This window comes from Macadamia integrifolia, chromosome 12, assembly GCF_013358625.1.
Source record: "Macadamia integrifolia cultivar HAES 741 chromosome 12, SCU_Mint_v3, whole genome shotgun sequence".
NCBI classification, from domain to species: domain Eukaryota; kingdom Viridiplantae; phylum Streptophyta; class Magnoliopsida; order Proteales; family Proteaceae; genus Macadamia; species Macadamia integrifolia.
In genome coordinates this window covers 12,110,462-12,127,406 of record NC_056568.1, presented here as the reverse complement: position 1 = coordinate 12,127,406, position 16,945 = coordinate 12,110,462, and the positions used below count along the sequence as shown (strand labels likewise).

The following is a 16,945-nucleotide window of genomic DNA, read 5'->3' as shown; positions in this document are numbered from 1 at the left end:
CCAAAAAAAAAAAAAATAAATAAATAGTTACGACTTCTTCTAAAAAGAAACAATAGCAGATGGGTAGCAGTGAAGATGGTCAAAAATCAGTCATAATGCAACCTAAGGTTCCAAAACCCTGACGTAAGTCTCTTTGGGCCCAAAGTGATAAAGTTAAAATATGAAATAGCCCGTGACATTTTCATATAGTTCAGAACAGGTAAGAAATCAGAATCTAGGATGTAAGAGTAATTAGATTTAAGAAATAAGACGAAACTAGAATTTTAAAGTAAGAATGTGGTAAGACAGGACAAACATTAAAAATAGGGGCTTATATGTAATTTATGAAAATGCTGTCCACAATCGTAGTTAAGAAGAAAATTCAGGACAAACATTAAAAATAGGGGCTTATATGTAATTTATGAAAATGCTGTCCACAATCGTAGTTAAGAAGAAAATTCTTTTTCCTCACGATAGAAACAGCCAGGGCGGTAGAATAGAATCTAATTCATTTCGGAGAACTCCTTAATATAATCATAGACATGGTTTGAGAACTCATTAGTATCTCAGTTTTAACAAGTCTTGAGATGAGAAGATATCTGATACAGGAAAACTACAGAAACTCGGACTGAAATCTCGGTTCAATTTTTGGTCTCAGTATGACTTGGTAAAAACTAATCACGTGACCATGCTATAAAAGCCTCATTTCAACGAGAAGTTTTGGTGGTTTCGTGAAGTCTCAGCCTGTTTTGAACCTAGAAAAAAACACCAAGTTTGGTTTTTGGTGCAATTTTTTTCCAAATCACACCTCAACATCAACACTAGGAGTTTCTTGTCCGCCCAAGAACACTTGAAAGTAAAAAAAAAATCTCAAGAACTTCTTTTTTCCAAATAAACATGATAAACCCTTGGTTGTTGACTTTGTAATTTTAATATGTGAAACAATTGTCCTCAATCTATGGATCGATGGAGGCTGAATTTTATTTTCTTTTTATTTTTTAATTCTTTTTTCTTCTGTAAAAAAATGTTTTTTTTGTAAAATATATATATATATATATAGTTTATAGTCATTGTTTGGAACTCATTTTTATATATGTTGGACACCACTGGCGATCTATGGCCTCACGGAATCGCTTTTTTTCAGTTAGTAAATTAATTATTTTAATTTCTGAAATTTGAAAACTATTTTAAAAAAATTACAGAAAATTCCAAAAAAAAAAAAAAAAGAGAAATATATATGTTTTGGTTTGAAAAATATTTAAATTGATGAAAGAGTTGTTCGTGTATTTCAACTTCAAAATGATGATTCTTTTTTCATTCCATTATAATTTTTTTATTAACTATGGTATATTATTTCTAAAACAAATTATAAAAATCATTTTTAATTAAGAAAATTTCCAAGAGATGGGGGAAATAGGATATAGCTATATGATTGTTTTAGGATTTTGTAATGATGTTGAACTGCTAATAATGAATTCTTGTTTTGTTGATGTAACAGTGTAAAAAGGTTTAAAATTGTCGCACAATGGCTGACGATAGAGGTGGAGGTGGAGATATAGCATGGTTGCATGGAGAACCAATAGGAAATGACAAGGAAAAGGCAAGATGTAGATATTGTTGGAAAGTGCTAAATTCTGGAGGGGCCACTAGATTGAAGCAGACTTGTGTGGTGGGTAGAGTGATGCGGCAAAATGCACCCAAGTTTCTTATGAGATGCAATAGGCCATGTCTAAGCACTTAAAGGGAGGAAGACTAAAGAAGGCAGAAAAGCAAAGGCCAAAAGAAAAGTTTGATGAGGCAGTCTAAAGAAACACCCACTAGTTGTCCCTGATGACTCTAACAGTGATTACAAGCCTGATGATTTCGAGACACAGGCAGAGTGGAGATAGTACCAGCAGACTAAGGCACAAATCCATCTCTTAGCCCAGATGGAGAGGGTTAGGCAGGCAGAAATGGGGAAAGGAGCAAGTGGCTCTAGCTCTAGAGCAGCTACATCAAATGCATGGCCAACAAGGGAGAGGAAGAAGAAGCCAAGGATGGGGGATTCGCCTTTCAGGAGAACCTAGAGTGTGAGGGCAGCCGCACCTCCACCCCCACCCCAACATGATGATCCCATTGAGGTTCTTTAGTAGGATCCTCTAGTATATAGGCAACAAGATACTAGACTAAGAACCATAGAGAAAGTCTAGGGTGGTTGGAGAGAGAAACTTGGTGATGCAGTGTCCAAGTTCTTATTCTATAATAGCATCACAGCTAATGTTGCTCAGGGGACATATTACCAGGCCATGATTGACACTGCATGGAGGGCCAGCCTAGGAGTGAAAGGCCCACTCCATGGGAATTGATGAATATTTTTTTGCCCAGCAAAAGGAGCTGGATAAGAACATTAATGGGTTGAGGGGAGCATGGGAATGCTATGGAGTAATTGTGATGTGTGATGGTTGGACTGGACCCACTAGACAGTCCATCATCACTTTCATTGTGTATTAATGTATTATGATGGCAAGACTATCCTTTTAAAGTCAGCGGATGCATCCAAGGAGAAAAAGGATGCAATGTATATGTGTGTGTATATATATATATATATATATATATAAAAGTTGCTGAAAGGATGTTGTGCAGGAGGTAGGGCTGGAGAACGTTTTCCAAGTAGTGAGGGAGTAAAAACTGCAATCATTGTTTGTAAATTATTGCCTTTGATTGCTATAATATTCTTGGATTACCTTAACAGAAGCCCTTTTTACCTCATTACACTCACTAGCATTCTATTTATTAATTCAATTTAATTTAATTTTTTTTTAACATTTTGTTTTATACACAGCTCTTTCCATCGATAATATAGAACTATAAAGAATTTTGTAGGCTTAAAAAGAATCTCTAATTTAATCATCTCTTCAGTCGAGTACTAATAGGCATTGAATGCATAGTTCCAAAATTCAAACAGAATTAGTATGTAGCTTCACGAAATCCAACATCTCAGAATTTGCAATCAACAAGTAAAACGGTCCCGAACCCCTTACCCCCTTGGTTTTGTTGTGGCAGGCGGGTGTCTTCGGGGTGGCATTTCCTGCGGCAGCCGAAAATGAGGGGGTAAAGAAGAGGAAGACATGAAGGAGAGCGAAGAGACGAAGAGTGTATGTGGTGAAGGTTGCAGAGGCCGCCATGAAGGAGATTGATTTTGGCCCTTTTTTTTCTCTCTTCTGCAGCGTGAGTCCCGTGAATGCGGTTCGGCTCTGTTTCTGTTGAATCTGCTCTTTCTCTGTCGAAGAGCCTTCGTTACCGCATTGACGGGAGAAATTCGTTTTCTCTAATGCAGAAGAAAAACGGTAGGCGAGCGATGAAAAATGAAAGGTTTTTAGCTTTCTGATTTCTAGGACTGGAAAATTACGGAGGAGGGAGAAGTCTGAGTTGGCGTCTGACTCGATATCGCTCCAACAGCGCGACAATTGGCAGCGTCACACAAACTGTTTATACACGTGGAGCTTTTTTTGGTATACACGTGAATTAGGATCGCCAATAAATTATTGGGAGAAAGCATCTTTCCCAGATTTTTTTTTTTTTGGTAAATAGATTTTGTATTTTTGGGTGCAACGAACTTTTGGTGGCCCCACTTGTAATTTTCTTAGGTGCTCCCATGTGGGAAGGCACACCACGTGGGTAGAGAATTCAGACTTTTTTTTTTTTCACGAATTACACTTTTGTGAACCAAAACAACAAAGACAGATACACAAGGATTAGAATTAGGCGAGACTGTGAGAACAATCTTGCAGGCAACATTGTGATCGCAAAGAAGAAAACCCAAGCCACATTTCTTGCCATCATGAGTTAAGGCAGCATCATAGTTCAGCCTATGGATGCCTACTAGAGGAGGAGAGCATGTCGAACTTAACGTCATAGCAGTACATGGGATCTCACCAACAACAGTCTTACTAGACGATAGAAACTCATGATGAGAACTCTTAGCTGCCATAATTAATCCTTTGCGTTTCCAACACTTCCTCCCAAAGATAAGATCATTTCGAGCACACCATAAAAAACGACAAACAAAGGAACATAAAGAAGTGATATCCTTCAACTCTCTCTTACCTTTTAAAAGCAAAGTCGGACCACCCTTGAATCCGTTGATGAATTCTAACCACCCCATCAACTGGAAGGCGGGAGGATAAGGATGAACCAAACCCTACATCTTGGCATAAGATCGATGAAGTATAATATGATCTATCAACTATGCAACATCACCACATCGTTGGCATTGAGTATCTACAGGAATTTGTCAATGGTTCAAGGCCACTGTCGAAGCAAGACCACCTACACAGGCGCTTCAAAGCATACTTCTTATCTTTGGTAAGGTATTACAATGCCATACAACTTTCCAAACCGAAGGGGTACCACTGTCCAACTATAAGTTGTTGCAATCAATGGTTACATAACGTGTGATAAGCACTCTTGATAGAGTAATGGTCATGCTTAGAGACACCCTAGACTTACTTATCATCAAAAGCAAACAACCCCAACTATATCTAATAAATAAGAGCCCCATCATGAGGATGAAAATATTGGTTAATAAGGTCCTGCCTCTAATATCTATTTTGTTGGTTGATCAGCTCTGACACCATAATAAAAGGACAAGGTGTTGGAGGAAAACTCTGAAGAATCGTCCCCTTTCAATGATTAGAACACACATATACATACAGAACATAAATAGGGTCTCATTAATAGAGAAACCATTAATGAGGTAGTTAATGGGAGGAAGAAGATTATTTGTAGTGCGTAAGTGAAGCTCCCTTAAGTAACAACTAGAACTTGGAACACCAACCTCGTCCCACCAACTCTCTCGCTCCTTTAGGTCATCTACAATCTCCCACTTGAATCCTCACCACAATTTTGTGAATGGATTGTATTTTTGCGTAGTGACTACTAGGACCATAGATACTATATATAATTACCCCCTTGCCCTAACATACTCCCACAATAGGTTGTGCTAGGCTTATCCCCCCTTGAGTGGGCCTAACCACTATGTTCCCAATGGGTCACCTGTATTAGCGAAGCCCATAAACCCACCACTTGGACAACACTAATACAGTATTTTTCCACTGGATTCAGGCTATAGATACCCATAGTTGAAACCCACTCCAAAACTTTGATTCAAACAACTTGTCCCTTATGTTGAACAATAACATAATTCATGCCTCAACATACAACATATATCTATATACTATCCCAAACACAAAGATGCTCATTATCTGAATCATCTAGGATATAAATAAAGAAGTTGTGTTATACACATGTGATTATGTAAATGCGTTTCCTTATAGGTAATTTCCCTAATCAAAGATCAACCTACCTTGAATTACCTCATAGGTAGAAACTTTGATATTAACCCTGAGGTCATTACCTTCACTTTGGCAAACCACCTGTGGTAAAGCACCACTTCCTTAGATTTAAGTTAAATACCGTCATAAATTATAAACTTTGGCTAAATACCGCCCTTTACCATGACATGTCAAATCAAGCAAGTCATAAAATATACAACCAATAATCACATAATATCACAATGACAGAGAATAAAGAGAGTCATTACATTAAAATACTCATAACCAGATAACAAACAAATCTATGCTCCCACTCAACAAGAGAATATAAAAATTCCTACTAAACAAAAACATCAAAAGATCCTAGAACACCCATGCTAGAGACATAAGCCTTGAAGGCTCCCACTAGAAAAGCTTTGGTGAGTGGATCCTCCACCATCTTCTCTATAGCAATATGTTGAACATCTATCTCCTCATTACCAACCTTTTCTCTGACGAGTAGGTACTTGATCTTGATTTGCTTTGAACTTCCAGACTACTTATTGTTCTTGGAGAAAAACACTACAGAGTTGTTATCACACCACAACCTTATAGGTCGAAAAATGGAGTCCACAACCTTCAACTTATATATAAAGTTTCTCAACCACACAACTTGCTTGGTTGCTTCATAAAGTCCCACAAACTCTGCCTACATGGTGGATGAGGCTAGAATAGTCTGCTTAGCACTTCTCCATGAGATGGGTCCACCGCTTATCAAGAAGATGTATTCAAAGGTGGACTTCCTACATCCGTGCAATTGTTGAAATCCGAGTTTGAGTACCCCATCACTTCAAGTCTATCACTACCACTGTAGAGTAGCTTGAAGTCCTTCGTCCTTTACATATACCACATTACCTTCTTGGCTGGAATCCAATGAGCTATACCAATATCTAGCTGAAATCTCCTAAGCACACTAATGGCAAAAGCAATGTCAGGATGAATGCACACTTGGGCATACATAAGGCTCCCTACTGCTGAAGCATAGGGTTTGTGCCGTTCATTCCTCCTCTCCATGTCAATTTTTGGGCACTGTTGCTTGTTCAACTTGTCTCCCTTGTTGATGGGTGCATCACCACCTGAGTACTAGAATATGTTGAACCTCTTCAAGATTCTATCAATGTATGCACACTTGGACAGTCTGAGGAGTCCTTTTTTCTATTGCAATTGATCTCTATTTGGAGGAACGTAACTGGCCACACCCATATCCTTCACCTGAAATTTCTGAGACAGGAACTATTTGGTCTCAAGAAGTAGAGACATATCACTACTGCCTAGTAAGATATTATCCACATACAACACTAGGAAAAAAAATTTGCTACCACTGACTTTAATTAATATAAATGCATTGATCTATTGGGTTCTCAGAAAATCTTAAGGATGTCACTACCTGATCAAATTTGAGGTACCACTACCTAGAAGCTTGTTTCAAACCAAAAAGGGCCTGCTTCAGTTTGCAGACTAGGTTATGTTCTCCTACCTCCTCAAATCCCTCGGGTTGATGCATATATACTTGTTTTGTAAGATTTCCATTCAGAAATGTTGTCTTCACATCCATCTGGTGTAGCTAAAAGTCAAAATGGGTGATGAAAGCCATAATGATCCTGAAGAAATCCGTTGAAGAAATTGGGGGAAAAGTCTCTGCATAGTCCACACCCTCTCTCAGTATAAAGCCTTTTGTTGAGCCTAGCCTGTAGCGTTCTATCCTTCCTTGAGAGGCAAACTTAGTCTTAAAGACCCATTTAGATACAATTGGTTTACACCGTTGTGGAATCTCAACCAACTCCCAAACTCCATTACTTAAAAACCAATTTAGATTCAATTGGTTTACACCCCTAGAAAGTCCACCAACTCATAAATTCTATTAGTACTAATAGATGACAATTCTTTTTTAATGGCCTCCACCCATTTTCTGAATTATGTGGTTTATGACTTGTAGGAAAATGATTGGAACTTCCTCTTGTCCAATGTCATACTCACTCTCATTCAGATATGTTACATAATCTAAATGAAAAGTGGATTTGCGTGCTCTAGTAGATTTTCTTAGAGGTTTAGCTTCTGCAACCGTGATAGCTGGCAATGGTGCCTCCACTTGTGTGGGTGCACGATCAACGATCATATCAGGCTCTGTAACTGCAACCTCATCATTAGTTAAGAGAGGATGATAAACTTCCAACTGTGGAGGGATAGATGTGGCAGGAACAGTGACAAATGTTTCAACCAGCTCGTCATCAAACAGAAGATTATGCAACACTACTGGATCTTCACTAATCTCAATGAATTTGGCATGGGTAGTCTCGACATATCTATTTCATTCACCCTAACAATAGAATTTGTAGCCTTTGGACCTTTCTATATGCCCAACAAGTTTAGCCTAAGCTTGTCTTAGGGTACCAAACTCTTTTCATAGGAATTGAAACAAGTTTAGCCTAAGCTTGACAACCCTAGACTCGTAAATGTCTAAGATTAGGCTTCCTACTAGTCCAAAGTTTGATAGGGGTCCTTCTCACCGCCTTACTAGGCACTCTATTGAGAATCTAGGTGGCAATTTTGAGTATCTCTCCTCATAGTGACTCTGGTAGATTAGTGTTGCTGATCATGGTTAGGACCATGTTCTTCAAAGTTCTGTTCTTTCTTTCTGTAACATTATGTTGTTGCGGTGTTCCTAACATGAAATGTTGTGGTGCTATCATATGTTCTTGTAAAAATAAGGCTAAAAGTTCTAGCATCTGTCCAATGTTACTACTCCTTCCATAATATTCTCCACCCCTGTCAGACCTGACAACTTTGATTTTCTTAGAGTGGAAAACCTCCACATTTGCTTTGAAAATCCTGCAGGAGTCTAGTGCACTAGATTTATCACTGAGCAAGAGTACATATCCATATTTGGACCAATCATCAATAAATGTTATGAAATAATGTTGACCATTCAATGTGGGTGTGGGAAAAGACCACAAATGTCCATGTGTGTGAGATCTACCACTTCAGCACTGCAAAAAGCTTCCTTCTTCCTAAAGATTGTCATCTTCCTCTTAATGCTGTCAATATAAGTCCCCATATTCTCTAGGTCAATGTTATCTAGAACTCCTTCCTTCACTAGTATGTCAATCCTCTTTTTTTAGATATGACCCAATTTCCTGCGCTACAGTACCGATGAATTTTCATTAAATAATTGACATTTAGTCCCAATATTCATCACCCATAACAAGTTATGATTAAGTTTATACAAATCATCTATCAAAACAACAGAACCAACCATAACAAAATCTTGAAATAAAGAGAAGCCATTTTGATTGAAATTAACACATAAACCATCCATAGTGAGTTTAGAAACTAAAATAAGGTTACTCCTCATAGAGGGAATGTAACTACATCCTTCAAATCAATAATTATTTTGAAAGTAAAGAGAGTCTATAGCTTCTATGGCTTCCACTGCTACTTGAGCTCCGTTCCCCACGAACATGCTCACTTCATCCTTACTTGACACCCTCCTACTTGGGAAACCCTACAAGAAATGAGTGACGTGAATAGATAAAGTGGAATCTAACCACCAAGAATCCATCGGTGCGTTAATGAGAGACGATTAAAAAAAAACCAAAGACAAATTCATATCCGTGTCCTTCTCCAAATATTCCTTCCTCTTGAAGCAGTCATTTTGCAAGGGCCCTTTGCTTTACACCAGAAGCATTCAATGCCACTGGTATCCTTTTGTCCCATAGCTTGCTATCCCTTCCCTACGTGGGAGTTCTTGCCTTCTTATAGGGTGTGAACCTCCCCTTCTTAGAGAACCTCCTGTTGTTTCTTACTAGCCCAACTGACGATGCCCCCTTGCTCTGAGTGAGATTGGCACTCTCCTGAGTAACCACATTAATCAACTCATCCACAATCCATTTATCCTTTAGTGTATTATAAGTGCTTCTGAGGTGCTTGTATGTCTCTGGCAGGGAGTTGAGGGCTATTTTCACCAAGAAATCATCATTAAAGTTGATTTCTAGCCCTCTGTTTTTGTTTCCTAAAGACACCAACCCCAGTATGTGATCCTTGGCACTGCTAACCCCATCAAACTTGGAGGTAGTTAGGCTACTCATGAGGTCACTAGCCTAAGATTTCTTATAAGAGTCAAACTTATCCTTAATAGCTTCCAAATACTCAACTGCAATATTATTTATTTCAATATTGTCCTTCACTTTCTCAAATAAAGCATTCTTTATTAATTTCCGGTGTTTTGCTATTGGTAGTTACCTATTTCTCATATTCTGTCTTTTGAGCTGAGGTGCTAGATGCATACCATGCAGGAGGCTTGGGTACCATAGTGAAAGGTCTAGGTCCCTAAGACACACATACCTCTAAATCTTATAGCCACTTCTTGAAGTTGTCACTAGTTAGCTTATGGATCTCTTGGAGTGCATAGCTAGTAGACATTTTATTTAATGGTTCAGTGAAAATTAAAAAACTATTCACAATATAAGCACTCATAATTTATACATATATCTTGGGCATACATCAGTCATAACTAGTACTAATGTTACAATCAAACTATTAAACATATATAAGTGCCAACCGCAAATAAATTCCTAACCTTAGGGTCTGAAATGTACTGGTCCACTTACATCTTTGTAATTACTATGAGTAATACTATAACTTTGAAGATATTGTCACCTTTGGGCGAACAATAGCTTATAGGCTAAAGTATTCCCAAGTCTATGTGCATTCTCAACTAACTTGGATAATGTCATATTTGTGTGAACATCATCGACTTTGTTGTCCCTTTGTTGTTCTTTGGGTAATGCAATCATTACAGTGATTTTGGTTTTTACCACTTTGATAGAATCAAAACAATCTCACTTTAATGGTGCATAACCCTATTTTGATAGATAATGTGTGTGTGAGATTCTTTGTTCTATATAGAATAATATAGAACATTTATGAAACATAAGAAAATGAATAATTTATTACAATCCATTAACAATCACTTGACTACATTATATGCTTATTACAAGTCAAATAATTCCTGGTTTACTCTATCCTTTTACCAGCACAATAGTGAGAAAATCAAATAGTCCACAATGTCCCTATTCATAAAAATTGGAGAAGCATACCCATATTTTATATTATAACAAAGAGCACAAAAAATGGACCCAACGTAAAAAATCGTGCAAAAAAATTCCTCTGTGCCCGTATGCATGGTTTAAAGTTGGCATGTGAAAACATTCAATGGCCCAATCTAAACCATTTGGCCTGGATTGATCCAATCTGATTTGATCAAATCGAATCAAATTGGGCCAGACTAGTCCTCCTAGCCAGGTCATGAGTCTGGCCATACGGGTCAAACAACTGAGTTATCTAGTCAAGTTGTCAAGTCGGTTCAAAGTCAATTGTTACGGTCACTTAGATCATGGGTTTGGCCAAATGGGTCAAGGATTGAGTTAGCTCGATTCGAATCGATCGTTTCACTGATTCAACCCAAAAATCCTATTAGGATGACCCAACAATAACCCACCATTGCCAATCCAATGTGTGGCCATTACTCGCTTTTTTTGACTTATGGGGTGGTTTCCTGTGAGGTGCCTTATACCGCTGGGACCGTGGTGACGAGCCCTACTTCTGTATATAAAAAATTTCTATTCCAATGAAGTTTTTTCCTGACAGTGGACGTGTTTCGATAAAAACCCCTCCCTAACCCTTTTTCACCCATATATTTCAATTTTTATGGTTCTAACACCGAGAAGGGTGTCTCTGATACCACTTATTGAAGAAAAACTAGAATTGTTCCTTTCCAGTGTTTAGAACACACATACATACAGATCATAAATACGTTGTCATTAATGAAAAAAGTAATGGGCTAATTAATGGGAGGAAGAAGATTACCTATAGTGCTTAAGTGAGCTCCCTTGAATAACACCTTGAACTTGGAACACGAACCTTAACCCACCAACTCTCTCGCTCCTCTAGGTCTTCTATAGTCTCCCATTTGGATCCTCACCACAACTCTGTGAGTGAATTGTGTTCTCACATAGTCTTGACTGCAGGGACTAAGGGGAATATATAGAGTAGCCCCCTTGGCCTAACCTACTCCCACAATAAATTGGGTTAGGTTTATCCTCTTAAGTGTGCCTAACCACTATGGGCCTAATATGTCATATGTATTAGTGAAGCCTATAAATCCAACACAAGGTACTTACTACCAGTTGATGCTGAAATTTGAAATATTGTGGTAGTCAATTTTCAATCCATATATAGATTATCTCTCTTGTTCCAAGTCGCCATAATAGTCCAGATGCAAGGACCTTACACCGTTCCATAATACTCCTCCATGCCCGTGATGGGTTAGTCCCCAATGTCACCTCTAAGAAATCCTGAGTAGGGAAGTAGATTGATTTGATAAATCTTGCCATAAAGAATCAGGTTCACTCTAAAGACGACATGCAACCTTTGATAATAAGGCATTGTTGTGTAATGTCCGATCTCTAAAACCCAAGCCTCCTCTCTTCTTAGACTAGCATAATCGAAACCATAAAATCCAATGTATTTTTCGTTTGTTCAAGCCATCGCCCTATAAGAAATTAGTTGTCACCTTCCAAAGCTAGGTATGGTGGGATGAAGGCAATTTTAAGTGAGATCCTACATAGTTAGAGAGTGATAAGGCAACCAATTTTAATATGACCTCCTATACTGCATGGAATAAAAGGCGAGACTTCTAGAAACTAAGTCAGCCTCCAGTCTTTTTAGTCAAGTCCTGAAAAAATTATGTTTCTGAGACTCCAAAGAAGTTGGCAAGCCTAGATACTTACATTGGCCCTTTCCATATGAAATCTTTAACACATGGGAGAACCACCACTAAAACCTTAGAAGGATATTTGGACTATTTTCCTTATACAAACAATCGCTTACTTGTTTGAAAATAGGTGTCCACTTGATGATGGCATTTCTAAGCATAACAAATTGACTTAGTGAATCAACTTGGAATTGGACGAGTTAAGTGAACTAGATTTGATGTTGGATAAATTGAATTGCTTTACACAACCAACTTGTCACTTGATTTCTTTCTTACTATACCTGAGGTGATATGGCTCAATATCGAAACTTTTAGTAGTGAAGATACTGTTTGAGAAGTTATAAGTCAATTTTTTTTTTCATTTTAGGTTGAGTTTTCATTCACACAAAAAAGAGAGAATTCCTCATTAAGGTCAGCTGCTTAGTGCAGTTGGTTGGTGCTGAAATAACCTAGAGGGGGGTGAATAGGTTATACTAGTGGAAATTTTAACTCTTTTTGATGTATAGGTCCCAAGTGTGATTGCAAATTAAAAATGATGCGGAATGAGTAAAATAGGCACAATCACACAACACGACAATTATAGTGGTTCGACTCAATCCGAGTCTAGTCCACTCCCTACAAGAATCCTCTTGTAAGGTATTCCACTAGTTCTCCCTTTCAGTACGCTATGTAAGGAAGAAAACCTTTACAATCTTTTTCACGGATAAGAGTATCCTTACAAATCTCTTTTACAGGCAGAGAGGGGCCTTTATAATCTCTTTTGGAGGTAGAGAGACACCTTCCTCTTTTTAGGATAAGAGAATCCTTACAATCCTAAGTACAATCTAGAATTGTAAAAACATAAATAAATAAGAAGTAGTGGAATAAGAGGAACACCTCAAGTGTGGTGCAAATGATACGAATAAGAGATGAATAATGCACCTTTTGTAAAGTTGTCTCTTTTGGCTTTGACTTACACAGGAGAGAGTAAAGGACTTGATTGAGACTTGAGCCTCTTGTTGGGATTAGAGTAATCGAACGACTCAAGTAGAATAGGATAATCTTAATGACTCTTGAATGCTTATAATAATGCTCTTAATGCTCTTTCTTAATTCATATTTAATTAAGTGTGGTTTAGGTATTTATAGGTGAGCTTAGTGAAGCATTTTAGGTAGAAAATCAGGCTCTAACGGTCGTATTCTGGGACCACCGATCGACCGCCATAGGTAGTCGGTCGATCGAAAAGAGCCGTTGAGGTTAAAAACTGGTCGTTAGAGCTTTTCCAGGGAGGCATAGATCGACCGAAGCTTTCTACCGGTTGACCGGATATGGTCAGATAGTTCCGATCGACCAGGGCTTCCAGCCGGTCGACCGCCAACATGAAAGACTGTTTTCACAAAGTGTCGTCATACTGACCAATCGTCAGTGTTTTGACCATAAAGTTTCGTTCCGACCTTGGATTGACCTGAGATTAGTTGCGTTGGAATCGTGACTCAATTTCCTACAACTTCTATGAGGTTTCATCTCCTAACACTAACTTTAAGATTACCAAAAATGCCCTTGAGTCAGGTTAATTCTGTTTTCACAGTTTTACTAGAGCATGTTGCACTCTACCACCTAAGGTCATTCTAGTATGATGCATGAGGTGCGTGCATATGCAATGTGTGTACAAATTACAAAATATTTTTTCTATCCTATGGTCTTCATCTTGGGTCTTGATATCTTCATCATTATGGGTCTTGATGTTTTCATCTTCAGTCTTGAATGTCTTTATTATCTTGGCTCTTGAATGTCTTTAAGCTTTAAGGTCATGTTTGCATGAGTTCAAACCTTGATGTCTTGATTCGACCTTCTAAGTGTTTCTTCAAACTAATTACACTTTCTTCAAGCTAATCACATTTTATCAAACCAAGTTAAAGACGTATGTTTGTTTGTTAACACCAAAACATAGCAAGGAGTTTGGACATGTTTCCCAACAATCTCCCCCTTTTTGGTGATGACAAACAAACACAGGCAACATAACCAAATACAAGAAATGACAGTAGCACAGTGCAAGGTTCAATAAGATATTTTAATTTAGTGATAGATACTTGTCATTTCAGCACAGTGCAAGGTTCAATAAGATATTTTAATTCAGTGATAGATACTTGTCATTTCAGCAAAGATAGATACTATAAAGATAGATGTTTTTAGATGTTTCTCGCCCTTTTGTCAACAGAAAAAAGGGAATCAAAACTACACAAGTTATTAAAATGCTCCCCCTGAGTATATGCCAAAGAAAAATTAAACTAACATAACACAGAAAATTATCATAGGTTCAACTCTGTATCTTAGAGTATTTCAAAAAGTAACATAAAAGACTAAAACAAAGACTAAGTTCCACAAGATAAAAAACAGGGTAAGAGTTTAGTAAGAAAAAAAAATCCTAATCCTCTGCATCCTCATCCTCTGTGTCCTCCTTTTCTTCTTCTTCTTTGTCATCTTCATCTTCCTCGTCTTTGCGTAGGAGCTTGAGAATCTCATTTTGCTTGCTTTCCATCTTCACCAATTGGGCAAGGATGATGTTCCCAACCTTCTGAAGATCGGCAATGGTCACATAGGCTGACGTATCATCACTTCCATATTGCTGTGGCTGGCTGGGTCCAACATTAGTCTTTTTGGAGCCAGTGGTCTGCTTGGGAAGAAGGTGCATCTTACGAATAGTGAAGAGATTGATCTCTTGAGGAAAAGGTTTAAATGATTCACCAGAAAAGTCCACATGAAAGTGGTCCAGGATTTGGCAAATCATCCTTCCATAGGGAAGATTTCCCTTTTAAAGTCTATCACCATAGATAATCATGGTTTTGAGCAGAATATAAGGAAGGTTGATGCTCACATTCTTGCAAATATAGTAGGTGAGATAAGCATGAAATGGGGAGACTTCATCTCTATGACCACTCTTTGGGAGGATGTTGTAGGAGATGATGAGATTTACAATCCTCCCTATATCGGTGAGTTCCTTAGCCTTAATTTTGTGAGTATTAGCATATTCCTTCATTATGCTAGAGTACACACAGTGAACATCCATGAATTGATCTATATAGATCTTGGGTTGGTAGTATTTGAGTTCCCCTGCCACAGAGATGTCTAGGATTTCTCCTAATATCAGAATGTCTATATCTATAGGAACTCCCTTGACATAGGAATGGACTAGAAGGTTGTCACCTTCACCAGAGAAAGTGAGGTTGCAAAAGAACATTTTGACAAGGTGGGGATAACAGTTAAACTCTAGTTTGAGAATGTTGCCCCATCCCAAAGCATCAAATAGGTCTTTGATGTCATACCTAGACAAAGAGTCGGAATTGATGGTTCTACCTTGCTCTATGTGTCAAGAGATGTAGAGATCCCATGATTCTTGAGCAATGGAGGAGGAGAACCAGATATCTTTGTCAGAGGCCTTCCTTTTTCCCTTCTGAGCTACCGTTTTCTTGCCTCTATGGGGACGGTGAGAGTCCATGATGATAAAGGGCGAAAGAAGAGAAGAGATGTAAGGGTTTTTTGAGAGGGAAGGGAGAGAATCTTAAGAGATCTAGGTTAGAAATGGGTTCTAAGCTAGGGTTTTGGGAGAGGAATAGTCGAAATAGGGTTTTAGGCCAAAAGGAGTTTTTAAAATGAGACACAGTGGTTCTACCGAAAGACTCCAAAATTGACTGAAGACCTAGAAAATTGTGAGTTTTGAAAGGGTTGTTCAAGTTTGGGCTTTTGGAATAAATAAGCATGAAGGAATTTTTATTCATTCAACCAAATGGGTTACAAATGCCAAGCTCCTTCCTTAGGAAGCTGAAACACTCTTCACCAAGTGGTTTAGTGAATATATCTACGAGTTGTTTCTCGGTTTCAATATATTCTAGAAAAACATCGCCATTTTGAATGGTGTCTCGTAGAAAGTGGTTTCGAATATCAATGTGCTTTGACCTTGAGTGTAAAATGGGATTTTTACTCAAGTTTATGACACTGGTGTTATCGCACATGATTGGGCAAGATTCGAAACTCACTCCAAGATCTTGGAGAGTTTGCTACGTCCAAAGGATTTGGGCACAACATCTACCAGCTGCAACATATTCTGCTTCGGTGGTAGATAGAGCAACGGAGTTTTGTTTCTTGCTGAACCAAGATACAAGGCAAGAGCCGAGAAAGTGACAAGTACCACTGGTACTTTTTCTGTCAATATGGAAACCTGTGAAGTCAGCATCTGAAAAACTGACCAAGTCAAGGGGTTGGTTTTTGGGGTACCATAACCCAACATCACATGTGCTTTTTAGATATTTAAAAATTCTTTTTACAGCAGTGAGGTGAGATTTCTTAGGATCAGCTTGAAACCGAGCACATGCACATACACTGTACATGATGTCAGGTCTACTTGCTGTTAGATATAGAAGGCTTCCAATCATGCCTCTATATCTAGTTACATCCTCAGAAGTTCCATCCTCAGAAGTTCCATCCTCATCCTTGGTTAGTTTCAAGGATGAGCTCATCGGAGTGTCTGAAGATTTTTGACTGTTAATGTCAAATTTCTTTAGCAGCTCCTTGGTGTATTTGCTTTGATTTATGAAAATTCCATTATCAGTTTGTTTTATTTGAAGTCTAAGGAAGAAATTTAACTCTCCCATCATATTCATTTCAAATTCACTGCTCATTTTGTTACTGAAATCAGTACACATTCTCTCGTTGGTTGAGCCAAAAATGATATCATCTATATAGATTTGAACAATGAATATGTCATTCTTCAAGTTCTTCACGAACAGGGTTGTGTCAATCCTCCCCCTTGAGAAGCCAATTTCTTTCAAGAAAGTACTTAATCTCTCATACCAAGCTCTAGGGGCTT

At 38.1% G+C, this 16,945-nt stretch overlaps 1 protein-coding gene across 3 annotated transcripts in view; it reads right to left on the bottom strand.

The window, feature by feature from the left end:
* The window catches only part of LOC122057730 (signal peptide peptidase-like 2), a 108,727-nt gene extending 105,357 nt beyond the window's left edge, over positions 1 to 3,370 (bottom strand). Inside the window, exon 1 of one of the 3 annotated variants that reach the window (XM_042619956.1) lies at positions 3,000 to 3,370. In XM_042619956.1, coding sequence (XP_042475890.1) covers positions 3,000 to 3,143 — 144 coding nt within the window. In that variant the 5' untranslated portion in view covers positions 3,144 to 3,370. The remainder of the gene's footprint in view (positions 1 to 2,999) is intronic. The other 2 variants (XM_042619957.1, XM_042619955.1) reach the window with 2 other exon arrangements.
* Between the last annotated feature and the right edge of the window lie 13,575 nt (positions 3,371 to 16,945).